This window comes from Oreochromis niloticus, linkage group LG11 (genome assembly GCF_001858045.2).
Source record: "Oreochromis niloticus isolate F11D_XX linkage group LG11, O_niloticus_UMD_NMBU, whole genome shotgun sequence".
Classification (NCBI taxonomy): domain Eukaryota; kingdom Metazoa; phylum Chordata; class Actinopteri; order Cichliformes; family Cichlidae; genus Oreochromis; species Oreochromis niloticus.
Genome location: NC_031976.2, coordinates 22,973,253 through 22,987,362, shown reverse-complemented (window position 1 = coordinate 22,987,362; position 14,110 = coordinate 22,973,253). Strand labels below are relative to the sequence as shown.

General features: G+C 40.4%; 1 protein-coding gene across 1 annotated transcript in view; it reads right to left on the bottom strand.

Moving 5' to 3' along the window:
• clcn1b (chloride channel, voltage-sensitive 1b) overlaps window positions 1-14,110 on the bottom strand; it is a 32,869-nt gene that overhangs the window by 2,185 nt on the left and 16,574 nt on the right. The window contains exons 7-21 of the mRNA XM_005455415.4: window positions 10,715-10,793; window positions 8,849-8,974; window positions 6,853-6,937; window positions 6,611-6,712; window positions 6,064-6,148; window positions 4,903-5,058; window positions 4,699-4,768; window positions 4,505-4,615; window positions 2,647-2,860; window positions 2,434-2,567; window positions 1,710-1,891; window positions 1,540-1,624; window positions 1,363-1,445; window positions 1,056-1,100; window positions 833-937 (exon numbers count right to left, since the gene is read on the bottom strand). Coding sequence (XP_005455472.1) covers window positions 833-937; window positions 1,056-1,100; window positions 1,363-1,445; window positions 1,540-1,624; window positions 1,710-1,891; window positions 2,434-2,567; window positions 2,647-2,860; window positions 4,505-4,615; window positions 4,699-4,768; window positions 4,903-5,058; window positions 6,064-6,148; window positions 6,611-6,712; window positions 6,853-6,937; window positions 8,849-8,974; window positions 10,715-10,793 — 1,662 coding nt within the window. The remainder of the gene's footprint in view (window positions 1-832; window positions 938-1,055; window positions 1,101-1,362; window positions 1,446-1,539; window positions 1,625-1,709; window positions 1,892-2,433; window positions 2,568-2,646; window positions 2,861-4,504; window positions 4,616-4,698; window positions 4,769-4,902; window positions 5,059-6,063; window positions 6,149-6,610; window positions 6,713-6,852; window positions 6,938-8,848; window positions 8,975-10,714; window positions 10,794-14,110) is intronic.

Genomic DNA, 14,110 nt, shown 5'->3' with positions numbered 1-14,110 from the left:
CTGCAACAAAAGAGGAAATGCATGGCTTTGCTACATAGATGCATAATAAAACAAATTCAAGTTTCAAAGTTTTATCGTATGGACAAAGAACAAACAGGGCATGGTAAACAAACAAAATATCCACAAACTCTTAGGCTGAAACAAGTCTAATGTTTCATCACAACTTTTAGAAAGCTCCTTTAGAGCTACAGTTGACAAACAGGTGGACTTGGTATGCACTTAGAAAATTGAAAACTGAAGCTGGGACAGATGACTCGAAACAGATTGAATAAGCAAGCAGAAAAACTTAAGAATAAAAACGTTTGATTGTGCTGCATCTCCTTCTCATACCCATACTCTCTGACAAGGCATTCTCTTGTTCATATAAAGGATGTCCTGGCAAAAAATTCAACTTTGTCGTGCGTTAGTTTGACATGTTGGAAAATTTGTCAAACTAACACAAAGGTTAAATAAAAATAGTGCTCTAAATACTCATATTTTAGATGTTTTACACTTGGATGATGTTAGTGATGTCAAAAATGCTTAATTGGATCATCTCAGGAACACAACTATGGAGCTCTGGGCACAAAAACCTTACCAACCTGGTGTTTGACCTTTTGTCTGCCAGTCACACAGAACAAAGCTGGCTCAAAGGGAGCATGGCGTTTATGGGAGAGGGGCTAAACAGTTTGTTTCAGACAGAAGATGAACTTATATATAGTTTCAATATAGTTTAGTTATGAAGAGTTTGCATATTCCTCCCGTTTCCAGTCTGTGAGCAGAGATAATCACATGAAAATATATAGCTGTAAGTGCGCAGAACCAGTATGTGTGCATGATTTTTGATGGTCACCTTGTGCAGAGACGTTCTTTCCACCAGCTGAAATGGAGAGGGGTCTATGCGTATCTGCTCCATATCAATCGGTTTGTTCAGCTCTGCCTTTTCCCAGGCTTTGATCTGCAGCCAATCACAAAGCAGAGAGATGAAAGTGCAAACATAGGTTGTAATTATTGATTAGAGTGGTTTGTTGGTCCATCGTTGAGTATGGGGCTGCGCAATCAATAGTGTAAAGTACCTCCTCTGGAGACATGGTGTCAGTCAGCTGAGGGGTTGTGGTCTCCTGAGAAAAGTGGAGGGAGAAAGAGATGATAGATGCCCCCTGCTGGTTTTAAAGTATTACCTGCTGCAAAAGCTATCACTAGGTCAGCTTCAGGTTATGCCCCAACCCCCCTCATCACATTAGTGAGGCTGGCTCAGACTGCCATGCTGGACTGATATCCCTGTCTTAGCTGTCACTGCCAACTCAGTAGCAGATCACTGATGCACTGCTTCTTTGAGTGTTTAGCCTCAAAGCAATGGATACATAAGGTTGATCCCAGTACCTGAGTTTCTGTCTGGCCTGACGAAGACGTGGAGGAGAAGAGTCTTTGAAGGGTCCTTCTGACAGATGGCAGCTTGCGCTTGTCTGGGGACGTGGTATGGCAACACATGTCAGAGTAGAGACAAGTGACATGGATGAGTGAACCTGTCCTTGTATGTAGTGAAAAATAACGTGTTACCTGAGTCTGTGTGGTAGGCGGAGGGCTCCTGAGGTTTGGGGGCAGGAACGGGTCCATTACATTCTTCCCGCACAGGAGTGGTGGTCTGATGGACACAACGCTGTCAGTAAGGGAGTTGCAGACACAAACAAACAACACCTGATGGTCAGGAATAGGTCACATTTTTCCACCTTGTCTGGGCTTTCCTCGCCTCCCTCCTCATCTACAAAGGTGAATGACTCCCAGCTGATTTTGGAGCCTTGACCCGGTGAACTTTGACCTCTTTCAAAGACTCGTCTTTCAGGTGAAAGCCACCAATCCAAGAGGGCTTGAAGCTCTGTCCTCTCAATTGAACCTAGCAGAATCATAGATTCTGCAAAAAAGGGAGTTTCACAGGGAAAAGGTTTGGCATTCAGGGGGATATATATATATATATATATATATATATACATATATATATATATATATATGTACATATATTGTTACAATGGATGATGTTGACAGTGGCCAAGGTTCCAAAAAAGAGGTGTGAGTAATCCCTGTTAGACAAAAGCTCAGGCTTCAGACAGTAAAAGATGTTTTCTCAAAATTTTCTCTACTCTTGGCTCGATATGATGTCATTAGGAGCTGATATCTCCCCAATATGACCATGTCATGGACACAGCTCTGCCTCTGCGCACAGAAGCTCCACCCACATGTGATTAAACCCTTCTGTTTACGAGGGCGGCCAATCAGAAGCTTCTTTCAGACAGATAGTCAGCTGAAGATCTGCACCAAGGCTAAGATAAATTATTTTGAACAGTTAATCATGGAAAGCTACTTATAGCCCTGGTCTATCCCATTAGTAGTAAGCCTTTTAAAAGCAAAATAAAGTATTATGGCTCACAGAGACGGCAAAGATGTTGGTCATCCTACCTTTGGAGTCAACGATGGGGATTGTTTTCAGGGTCGTGGTGTCAAGCAGATGGTTTAATTCCCGAAAGGTGGCTTGAGAAGACAGAAATCTCACTTTGCGCACCATAATGTCCTCCACAAAGATGTTATACTTGCTGGGAATGAAGTACAGGTTGTCTGTCATGACAGTGGTATGAAAAACAAAATAAGGACTTTTAGGTATTTTAACTTTACCTTATGTGCCCAAGGGCCAGCTCAGGCAAGTAGGGTAGCTTCTTCACTTGGATGATGGAGTCGTAGAGAGACGGCTGTAGACCCTGCGCCACCATATTAGCTAAGATGACGGCCACCATCATGGGTAAGATGTGGGAGATTTGACCAGTGAGCTCAAAGCAAATTACTGCTGTGGAAACTGTATGTGTGACGGCCCCCGTCATCGCTGCCGCACCTGTGGTGGAGGGTGTGATATAATTCCTCCTGATTGTTATACATCATTTTCAGAAGAATGGTTTTGTTTGTTTGTCCACTTAAAACTGACCCATGAGTCAAGCATAAAAAGACACCAGCCACCTGTTTTGTATCTACAACTTAACAAAGAGTCAATTTTAAATTGTATCTTTCGACACTTTGTTACTAGCAACCTTGAGTTCAATCTGCAAAAAAATGCCCAAAATAACACAGACATGAAGTCTATCTGAAAGTCATGCCCTTAATAAAGAGGAAAATATCCGGTAACGATCTGACACAGGACCTGATAAATGCATCAGGCCCTTCAGCTGATCATCTTCTGTTCACCGAAGCAAAAATGGACACAGAGGAAGGATGGCTGTTAAGAAGCCATTATTAAGGAAGGGAAACGGGGAGAAAAGGCTGAGATATATGAAATTGAAGGCAGCAAATCTTAGGGAGATGAATCCAAATTGAAATTTTTGTCTCAAATCATCATCAAATCATCATTATTAATACCGCTGATGAATTTTGTCTTAAATTTACTTTCATTCAACCAGCAAGTTTTTTGTTTTGTTTTGTTTTGTTTTGATCGGAAATGATGATGATTTTTTTTTTTTCCCCCAGAACGATGCCTCTTGTTCATCGTCTTATTATCTTTTGGGAGACGCCTGTGTCATTTCTGGTCAAAAAAAACAAACTTGCCTGTTGAATAAAAGTAACTTTAAGTCAACATTTGCCAGGAGTATGAATAATTATGGGCTTGACTGTATATACAGAAAAGGTCAGGCGAGAGGTACAACAGTGAGTGTCTACAGCCATCTGTAAAACACTGACAAGGCTCTGTCATAGTTCAGGGCTGTGTTTCAGTCACTAGTGTTGGGGATTTTACAGTGAAAAGTACAGTGAGGTTTTGATCCACCATGTAATACCATCTGGAAAGTGTCCGATTGGCACTAACTTCATTTTTCAGCATGACAGTGATCCCAAATGCACCGCCAATGCAGTAACAACATATCTGGATAGGAAATAGAAGAGCCTGGACCATTATTGAACCAGTGTGAGATGATCTTGACAGAGAATGGAACAAAAGGCAGGGGACCAAGATTACTTGAAGATTACTTAAAGAAATTATAAGAAAGTTTGAAAGAGTTCAGACTGTTGAAACTTTTACTTTTACTTTCAAGATCGTTAAAATTGTACAAACTCTGTTTTCGGCTTCTATGCTGTTTTTCAATGTGGTTGAAAGTTTCAGTAAATCACTACACCTATTTCAGCTAAATAAAACAAACCATCAATTAGCTTTTAAAGCATTATACTATTTATGACACAGTAATTCAGAAAACTTTAGGAGCTTCAAGAGTTTAGTGGTCTTGTGAGGCAGATAAAGTGCATCTAGTTTTAAAAAACAGGCTTACAACACTCAGTTGTTATCAAATGTAATATTTTGTAATGACTTTTTAAATTATAATTTGTTTATTTTAGCACACAAAGTGATCATTTGGCATGTTGGGGGTGATTTCTGCTGCTAAATCTGCAGCTTGAACAAGAGAATATAAAACACCAAAAAAGGAAAGAACTTTTCTTAAATCTACAACTCTTCAAAATAGCCTTTGGGGACCTGGGGGAGGGTTAACAGACTGACCAATGACAGCGTAACCTCCTGGCAGGATGCGGTAGACTATCCCATCAAACAGGATTCCATTTGGGAACAGAGTGGCCATGATCTCCCCGACAAGGCGACCGAAAGCAGCTCCTTGAGGAGAGAGATAAGGCACTCTGGTAAAGACAAATTGAACTGAAGCTCAGCAGGAGACTCGCATTACAAAATCCTCTTACCTAATATGAACACCGGCATAAAGGCACCTGAGGGGATGGGCATAGTGGTGGAAACTGCTGACATCCAGAACTGCAACACAAAAACAGGATCAAAGTAGGATCGAGATCGGTCCCAGGGGTTCTTCACGCTATCGCACACAGTGCATTTCAAGGCAACGCCCAATGCATACACAACGTGAGGAGGAGGCAAGGAGGGAGAGATACCTTCATGATGAAGAAGAGGAGAAGGATGATAAAGACACTGACACGAGGATGAAGCCACGCGGCAGAGCGACCCAGGCCAGGGGGAGCAGGGTATTCTGAGATTTTGGTCCAGGTGAAATTATCAAAGAGTGAGTTGATACACTCTCTAGGCATCAGCTGCAAGAGGAAACACACACACACAGAAAAAATGTCCTAAACAAGGTTTACATAAACACAAAATCACCACATCCCGATGACGCTACATGTTCATGATAAAAAAAAAAAAGTAAAATGTGACATGTAGTATAAAAAATATTCAGGAAGAATAGAAATGTGCTATATACGTTCCAGTCCAATTACATTAAAAGAACAATCCTATTACTTTACAATCATGCGAAAGACAGCCACACTTTCACTGATAAGGTTTTAGTGTTTGAGGACTTAGTTAAAAAGTCACCTGATTCATATCAGGTTCTAAAATTAGGTAAAAAAAACCTTGGATGAACAAGAACACGTGACAAAAACACAGGCAAAATTCCAAAAACCCATGTATACCTTACTGATTCCATAGGAATTTAAAGGAAATCAGCAGCCAGCTGCTGTTGATCAAATGGTCAAGTGATCAAAGTGTGAGTACTGCTATAAAAGCAGACAGTCAGTTTTCTGGTCTGGAGCTTTCAGGTGTGTGTTTACGCAGTGCCGAAGTGCAAAGACATCAGCAGTGATCTTAGAGAAACAATTGTTGCTGCCCAACAGTCTGGAATAACGCTATTTCCAAACAATTTGAAGTCCATCATTCTACAGTGAGAAAGTCTATTCTGAGTGGAAAACATTCAGCTTCCAATCTTCCCAGAAGTGCATGCCCCAAGGTCAGACCCTGAAGTACTCAGAGAAAATGCAAAAATTCATGGCGTAGGTTTCCAAGTGTGCATCTGGACAAAGACTTTCCTTTGGACAGACGAGATCACAGACGTTTGGCTATAATGCACAGCACCAAGCACGCCACATCAACACAAACAAATCATATTAACTGTAAAGCACGGTGAACTACTTCTTAAATTAAATTAAGGCCATTTCTGATCATACATGACAAAAATCACAAAACATAGACTCTTTTTAAAAAATACCACCAGAAATGAACATGAAAACAAATCAGAGAGCTTAAGATTGATTAATTCTGACCTCTCCAGCCATAAACTGTCCAAATCCAGGAGGAAACGTGATGGTGGAGATGATCAGTGTCACTGCACCTGGATAGATCAAACGACTGGGACAACACACAAACGGAGACACACACGAGTTCATTAAAAGCAGCAGTGTATTCCCAGAGGACTACAGTTGGCTTGTCATAGAAATAACCAGTGTGTGTGAACCAGCGCTGATTGTAGAGCTCTCTTGATGCTGCTACTCTCTTTTCTCTAATGGTGAAGACTAATGTTCCCTGACTGTTGAGTCTCAGAGGGTAAGTGAATCTCCCCATTGAGTGAATAACTGGCTGAAAGGTTGTTAAGGCTTTGCTGCTGTCCTGACCAGTGTTGTGAGACTGATGAGTGTGGAGAGTGGAGCTGAGAAACATTAAGAGGAATTGGATTTAAATGCACAAATGGTTTCAGTTCCAAGAAACAGTTTCTGCTACCAGAGTCACAGCAGTTTAAGGGCTGAGCGCCACATTAATCCACAGCAGCGGGGAGGTCTCTGTTATGTTTCTGCGTCTGTGTGGGGATCTTACTGTTTGGTTAGAAAGCGTGTAAGAGCCGTCGGCCTTCTCATGAAGAGAACCACCTGTCTGTTCAGGTAAACGAAGAACGCTCCCAAAAAGCCACACGAGATCCTGAAAGACGAAAGAAAGTTGGGTTGAGGAGCAAGGATGCAGCTTTTACGTGACTATCGCAGATTAAAGGAACCTTGCTGACTCATATTATTTCAATACAAACACATGCAGGCATGCAAGTGCTCACAAAGTCTCCTCACCCTATTATTGCAAATGCAGGCAACTCTTGAAGGTCAAAGGGAAAATCCATTCGGAAGTTTGTTTTGAAGAGGGCTGTGATTGTGACTGAGAGGAAGAGAGAAATAACTGTTTCACACCAAGTGAACATGTGGTCTCAGTCTGTCATTCCTATGCTAATACTTTGACAACAGGGACAACAAGATAAATTAAAACAAAGTATAACAATAAAAAACAAATACTCCAGTCCACCTGATGAATCTGAGCCCGATATTTAAGCTCCTTTAGCTGTTTTTATGTCTCCATCAACTCCTGAAGGAAACAAATGATTCTTATGTGGCTTGTTTCAGTCCACATGTGCTACTATGTAATATGCAATGGGTTCCCTAACTTTTAAAAACAACTCTCTCTGCCAGTTATTAGGTACACCTGTTCAACTGCTTGTTAATGCAAATATTGACTCAACCAATCACATGGCAGCAACCATTGCATTTGGGCATATAGACATGGCCAAGACAGCCTGCTGAAGTTCAAACCGAGCGTAAGAATGAGGAAGAAAAGTGATTTAAATAATTTTGAACATGATATGGTTGTTGCTGCTGTACAGGTTGGCCTGAGATCTGGCGTTTTCCCATCCAACCACCTGTAGGGTTTGCAGAGATTGGCAACTTGATGTCAGAGGTAGAAAGATCACACTGCTTTGAGCTGATTGGAAGGCAGCAGGAACTCAAATAACCAGTGATTATTTGAGCAGAAGAGCATCTCTGAATGCACATTTTGTAGATGGGCTACAGCAGCACAAGGCCACACTGCATTTCACTCCTGTCAAATAAAAACAGGGACCCGAGGCTACAATTTGCACGGCCTCACCAACATTGAACAATGGAAGATTGAAAAAACTTTGTCTGGTATAATAACATTCAGACAGTAGGGTCAGAATTTAGTGTAACCAACACGATCGCATGGATCAGTCCTGCCTCGTATCATCGTTTAGGCTAATGGTGCTGGTGTTTTAATGTGTGGGGGATATTTTCTTGGCACATGAGTAACAACTGAGCATCATTTAATCACCACAGCTTACGTGAGTATTGTTACATGCCATGTCTATCCATTCATGACCACACTGTACCCATCTTCTTCCAGGTAAGTAATGTGCTATGTTACAAAGCTCAGATCCTCTCAAACCTGTTTCTCGAACATGCCTCCACAGTCAACATTACTCAATCCAATCCAGCACTTTTGGGATGTGGTGGAACGGGAGATTCACATCATGAATCTGCAGCAGCTGCGTGACGCTATCATAATAATACAGGCCAAATTTGGTGAATCTATGCCATGAAAAATAAAAGTCTTTGTGAGGTTAAAAAGAGCCCAACCCTACCAAGGTGTACCTAATAAAATGTCCATTAGTCGTATATTAAAAGAGCAGTAAACAGTAAAGTTGCAGGCCTGAAAATCAAAACAATGAAAACAGCGCTTACAGATACTTAAATACTTTAAGGTACTTAAATAATGTAAATACTGATTAAAGGAGCTTCAGTGAAGAAGATTCATGAACAGTGTATTCTGAAAAATCTAACTGGTTGTGTTTGCAATAGAGAAAAAAAAATCACCCTGGGATAAAAGCACATTTCTATAATATTTTAACATAAATTGAAAATGAGGTTTGAGACTTTAAAAGATGAACATTTCCAAAATCTGTTTGGGTAAGAGTGGCTATGTAATGATCGCCCCTTTCTGAGTTATATATTATACATAAATATCTGAAAATGTGAAAATATGTAGTATTGTAATGAAGAGATAGGGTCACCTGAATGCAGCTTATAGGGATTTTAGGCTACAGGGCTGCTGGGCTGCTTTAAGACTGTGATGATGAATTGAAACATTTCAGATTTATGTAAAGAAGCAAGTATTACTCAGCTGTCATATTCAGCTACTTTTAATAAACAGCAAGCTCAGCTGTCTTTTTTTCAGTAGTTTGTGTGTATCTGTTGAATATGCATTTCCTCCGCTTCTCACCAGCATCCTTGTTCCAAACAGACAGCACCCGGAATATGAAGGCACTGAATGTGGCGGCAAAGTATCCCCGCCAGTAATTCCTCACCGCAAAGTAGGTAGACGTGACCTCAATACTAAACAGCACCCCTGGTGACGGTGGATCGACAGAAAAAAGGGGGAGGAAGGACAGAGGGAGAGGAGGGATTACAGAGAGGAAGAGCAATGAGGATGGGCAGTGAGAGAAAATGAGGGGGAGGAAGAGGAGAGGAAGAGAAGGGAGAGAGAGAGAGAGAGAGAGGACGGTATTATGAGTTAAAGCAACAAAATGAATTCAAAAACACTTGAAGCTGAGGGCGTAATTATGCACACCAGGAGAACCACGGGGAGTTAACACACATTCAAACGCAGCTAAACACACACTTACATGTAGTCTCGCTCTCTGACACACAAACAGAGACATAATCAGCATGTGAAGCTATAAAACAATAATCAAAGCTGTGTGAAGCTTCTAAAAAAGATTAAAAAAAACATATTTTAGGACCAACATCATGTCAGCAGTAAATACATTCTAGTTTGGTTTGCATACATCGCGTGACTTAAGTATAGTGCTGTGCAAAAGTTGTAGGCATTTCAGAAGTTTAGATTCTTATCTGTCACACACCCATCCGCCCTCGGGGAGAGTTTAATCGTCCCCAAATTATTCTGCAGCGTGACAACAAGGCCAAACAATAAGCTGCCGTCATTAAAAGAGCCACATTCGACAGTAAGAACGGGCCCTGACCTTAATCCCCTCAGCTCAGCATTACAGGAAGAGACAAGAGACACTGAGACAGACTGCTTACCTGTCAAACACCTTGAAAAGCTGAGAAGTGGTCAAAGTTAACTAAATACTATTCATGGCATTATCTTTGAAACTTTCCATACTTTTTTTCAATGCCTAAAACGTTTGCACAGCATTCAATGCTTTGTTGACTTTTGGACTTTGGTTGGTACTTCAGCTAAATATTGTTCACATTGCTAATTAATAAACAGATTATTAACCTGTTCTATAAATGATATATTTAAAAAAAACTGGGATCTTTACAAAGTTTTTGATTAGAAGAGTTGAAGCCAGAAGGATTACTGGCACTTTAATTCTTGGCTTACTAACTTCAGCTGATTGGACAGTTGAACTGTTTAACCTCTGTTACTAAGGGGGATTTATTGATTTTTAATATGAACCAGTCTTTGAATTACTCACACTCGTTATAACTTTCAAGTAACACTATATAAAAAATGAAATTCAATATATTTTATTTGAAATTACAGTGTAATTATATTTACCTACAAATACTTAAAGGCATGTACGCTGCAATAAGGGGGTAAAAAGTCAGGTTTTTACAGGAAACAGAGATAATTATACTGTAAGTAAATTTAAGTACTAAGTTTAGTCTTGCTAGGCAAGATTAATCCACTCCATAATTCGGCCTAAAAAGTGCAGTGTATTTACAATGTAAGATGGGGAAATATTACCATGAAATTACGCAAAGCTTACTTATGTTTATCATTGTGGTCACAGTCAGTGGTTTGGAGGAGAGTACATTGTAAGAGTAAATATTACTTCCATTGAAGGTGTGACTGACCTATTTGAGCTATTTGATTGCTCACATGTGGATCTTTTAAAATGGCAACTAAGTGCATATTTGTCACTGGTCTTCAGTGACTGTAATAGAAATGCTCACTTTCAATAATTTACAAGTCAGACATATTATATATGTAAAGAAATAAAGACAAGCATAATGTGTCCCCTTTGGGAAACAAGTCTAAGAATCTACCAACTGATCCAGTACAGGAGCACGGTTGGTGCAGAGGTTGTGGCTGAGAGGCGGTGTGGAAGATGTACAGTACCTCCTAGTGGAGTACCAAAACAGCATCCCACCCCCACGGCACAGCCAACAGTCAGTATATCTGTGTAACCATAAGGGTTCTACTGACACAGAAAACAGAGAGGGAGGGGGGGAAACGGGGCGGGAAGGTGGAGGGGTGAGTCACAGAATGAGGGATGAAAGGCAAGAGATGATGAAGGGTGGGAATGAGAATAACAAGAAACATGAGTGTTGACAGAAAGACAGCAGAGTGAGTCGGAAAGAGGGGGAGAGAATAAAAGATCAAGGTGGAGAGGACAGGAGGGGGAACCACAGAGGGAGAAATGACAGAAAAGAAGAAAATGGAATAAAGTGAATAAATAATGTTCACTAGAGTGTGGCTAGAAAAGTTATAAAGGGGGGGAAATTACACCACGTGGATATGAAGCAGAGGAGGCGCATGCCAGTGTGAGTATACAGACTTTGAGGAAGCAATTAAGCAATCAGGAAGCAAACCAAGTGGTCACATTGTCCTTGGAGACAGATCCCTGCAACTGATTGCAGACTGAAAATTGAAGGTAGCACACATGAAATACTTCCACTGATTATTCATGACCTTGAATCATGAGCTGCTGCTTAACTTTTTAGACTATTTAACTTTTTTTAGGATAGTTTTAAAGGAATAATCTGCTATTTTTGTCTTTCTGTTGAGAGTTAAAGTGCAGTGAAAAGTATTTCTTAGCTTTTTTTGCACATTTGTCACCCTTACGTGTTTTAGCTCATCAAACTAATTTTAATATTACACAAAGATAACCCAGGTAAATCAAAAATCCCGTTTTTAAATGATGATTTCATATTTCAAGGGAAAAAAAGCTATCCAAACACGCCTTCCAATTGCCCCCCTTGTTAAATAATGAATTAACTGTGGTTACCCACATTTATGTTTTGAAAGTTCAGAATGATATCATCATTTAAAAACTGCATTTTATATGTACTCAAGTTATCTTCATATTAAAGTTTGTTTAATTTGCATGATCTGAAACGTCTATACGTGATAAAACTATAAAAGAAATGAAATCAGGAAAGATAAATAATTTTTCGCAGCACTGTAGATGGAAAAATTGATGCCACATTTATGTCTGTATGCTAAACATAAAGCTTAAGCCAGCAGGCAGTTGAATTAGCCTAGGATGACTGAAAACAAACTCCCTGTTTTCAGTCCTAATGTACCTTCTAGCAAATACAGCTAATTCACAAGTTCTCATTAAATTTGTCTGAACACTATAAATGACTTACTGTGGGCTACTGTGCAGTAATTCAATTCAATTCAGTTTTATTTATTTAGCGCCAAATCACAACAAATGTTGCCTCAGGGCACTTTATATTATGAGGTAAAGATTCTCCAATAATACACAGATAAATGCGTAACAACATCAACAACGGGGATTCAAATTCAGTTATCCCAACTACATTTACAAAATCCAATATTTACCTGACATTGGTCACTTTTGTGGTGTCTAATGGAGCCTATTATCGCTCCATATTTTTATTATTGTACTCTGCCAGAGGGGTGCCTCAGTTTTGTAGCACTGTCACCTCACAGCAAACAGAAAGACTAGGGGTTCGAAGCAGCTGCAACCAGCAACAGCTGGAATGGGCTCCAGCTTCCCTGCAACCCTTAATTGGATAAGTGGAAAAAAATGGATGGATGAATGAAGTCTACTAGAGCAGATCTTTATGGCTGAGAGAGCAAACTAATCCTTATTTATCTTATTTAGCTGCCCCCTCAGCTCCTAAACAAGCCTCATTAGCTCCAGTCCCCCTCCCTTTAAAGCAGCTATTTTTCTGATTGGCTGCCATTTGCAAACAAAAGGTTTGAGGAACATCATGACAGACAAGACGGAACAGTAAGTGCCCCCCTTTAAAAGCCACCTCATGATTTAAGGAGGCATCCACACAAAAACATCCATACAGGGCAATTTGATTATCTGCACATGTGCACGGTCTGCACAGTTGTCAGAAAAACCAGTGGACCTGCGCTCCATATTTGTTTTGTATTCTATATCCTTGGCCCCAACTGTTAATTTTTATTTCTTATTCTGACCTTTGCATCACGTCCAGTCAAAAAGAAAAGAAAAGCAGCTCTTATGAGATTTAGCTTTCATATTTTCTAGAGTTTAAATGTGGATTGTGTCAGACTATAACCTTGTGAAAACACACTATGTTTCAGTAGCACAAAATGTATGCAAATGAAGAACCAGCACCCTGGAGATTATGAAAAAAAAAGGCACGACTCCTAATGGTGTGACAGCATTAAGACCTAAAGTCTGGGTGCTCATGTAAGTCCACAGGAGTCTGTGGTTCAACTCGCCGGTGGGAGGCAGTGCTTTTAGATGTTAAATAAGTAGGTTTTTAGGTTTGTTTGCAGTTGCACGTTGGTTAGACTTAGGCATCAAAAAAGTGCATCTAATCTCCAATGTCTTGAAAAAAATGTAGTGGCGACAATAATGGACCCTGGGAAACAAGACCATGTTAAATTTGCAGGTTTCTAAAATATCAGAATATTCCTTTAAAATATCCGTTGCAGGTGTAGCATTGATACTGATTATAAATATAAATGTTTGAATAGTGGTTTGGTTCACTTTCAAGAAGTGCAGCACGCTGATGTGAGGCCAGTTTTAACCTCCAAATTAAATGTAACTGATGTTTCTTGATGAGGTCAAAGCCGACCGTAGACCTGAGGCCGAGCGAGCAGGGCGGGACTTGCCTCCGATCGGGGCACCGAAACAAGTGGCTACTCCTACAGCACACGCACACACCAGCAGGTCCTGGTTATGGGAACCATTCTGGGTTAAAGGTCAAGGGTGAATGCGGAGATGAATGAGAAAGCCAAGGGGAGGGAAGGGGGGGGAGGGAAAGAGGGAGACAGGGAGGTCACTGTTAATACACATGCCAGACATAACGGTCACACTATTAATACAGTGAGACAAACACAGACGAGGCGTGAGGGGGCGAACCAAAACAAAGACACGGGAGAAACGGGAGGGGATGGCGTGAGCTGGATGGCAGAGGCAGAACACAGCCACGGGGTTCCCACTTTTTCATTAGTGTTAAAGTTCTTTCAGCAAATTTCAGGGACACAAAAGTGGCTTCATTTAATATTCTAATATTAAGGACTTAAGTACAAGGACCCTGATATGAATGCTCAACATTGACCTGTTGATATTTAGGAGTTACAGCGTTGTGTTCTCACAATCATCTACAGTGGTGCAAGGTTCTCAGGGATGTTGAGATAAATGGCACTAAATTAAAAATTAGATAATTGTCATATCCAGAAATACCTGAACTTTTTCGGTTCTTCAGATTTTAAAAAATAATGGTAATAATAGTGAGTAAAATAGTGGGAACCCTGTAATAACAACAAAGATGTCAACAACAC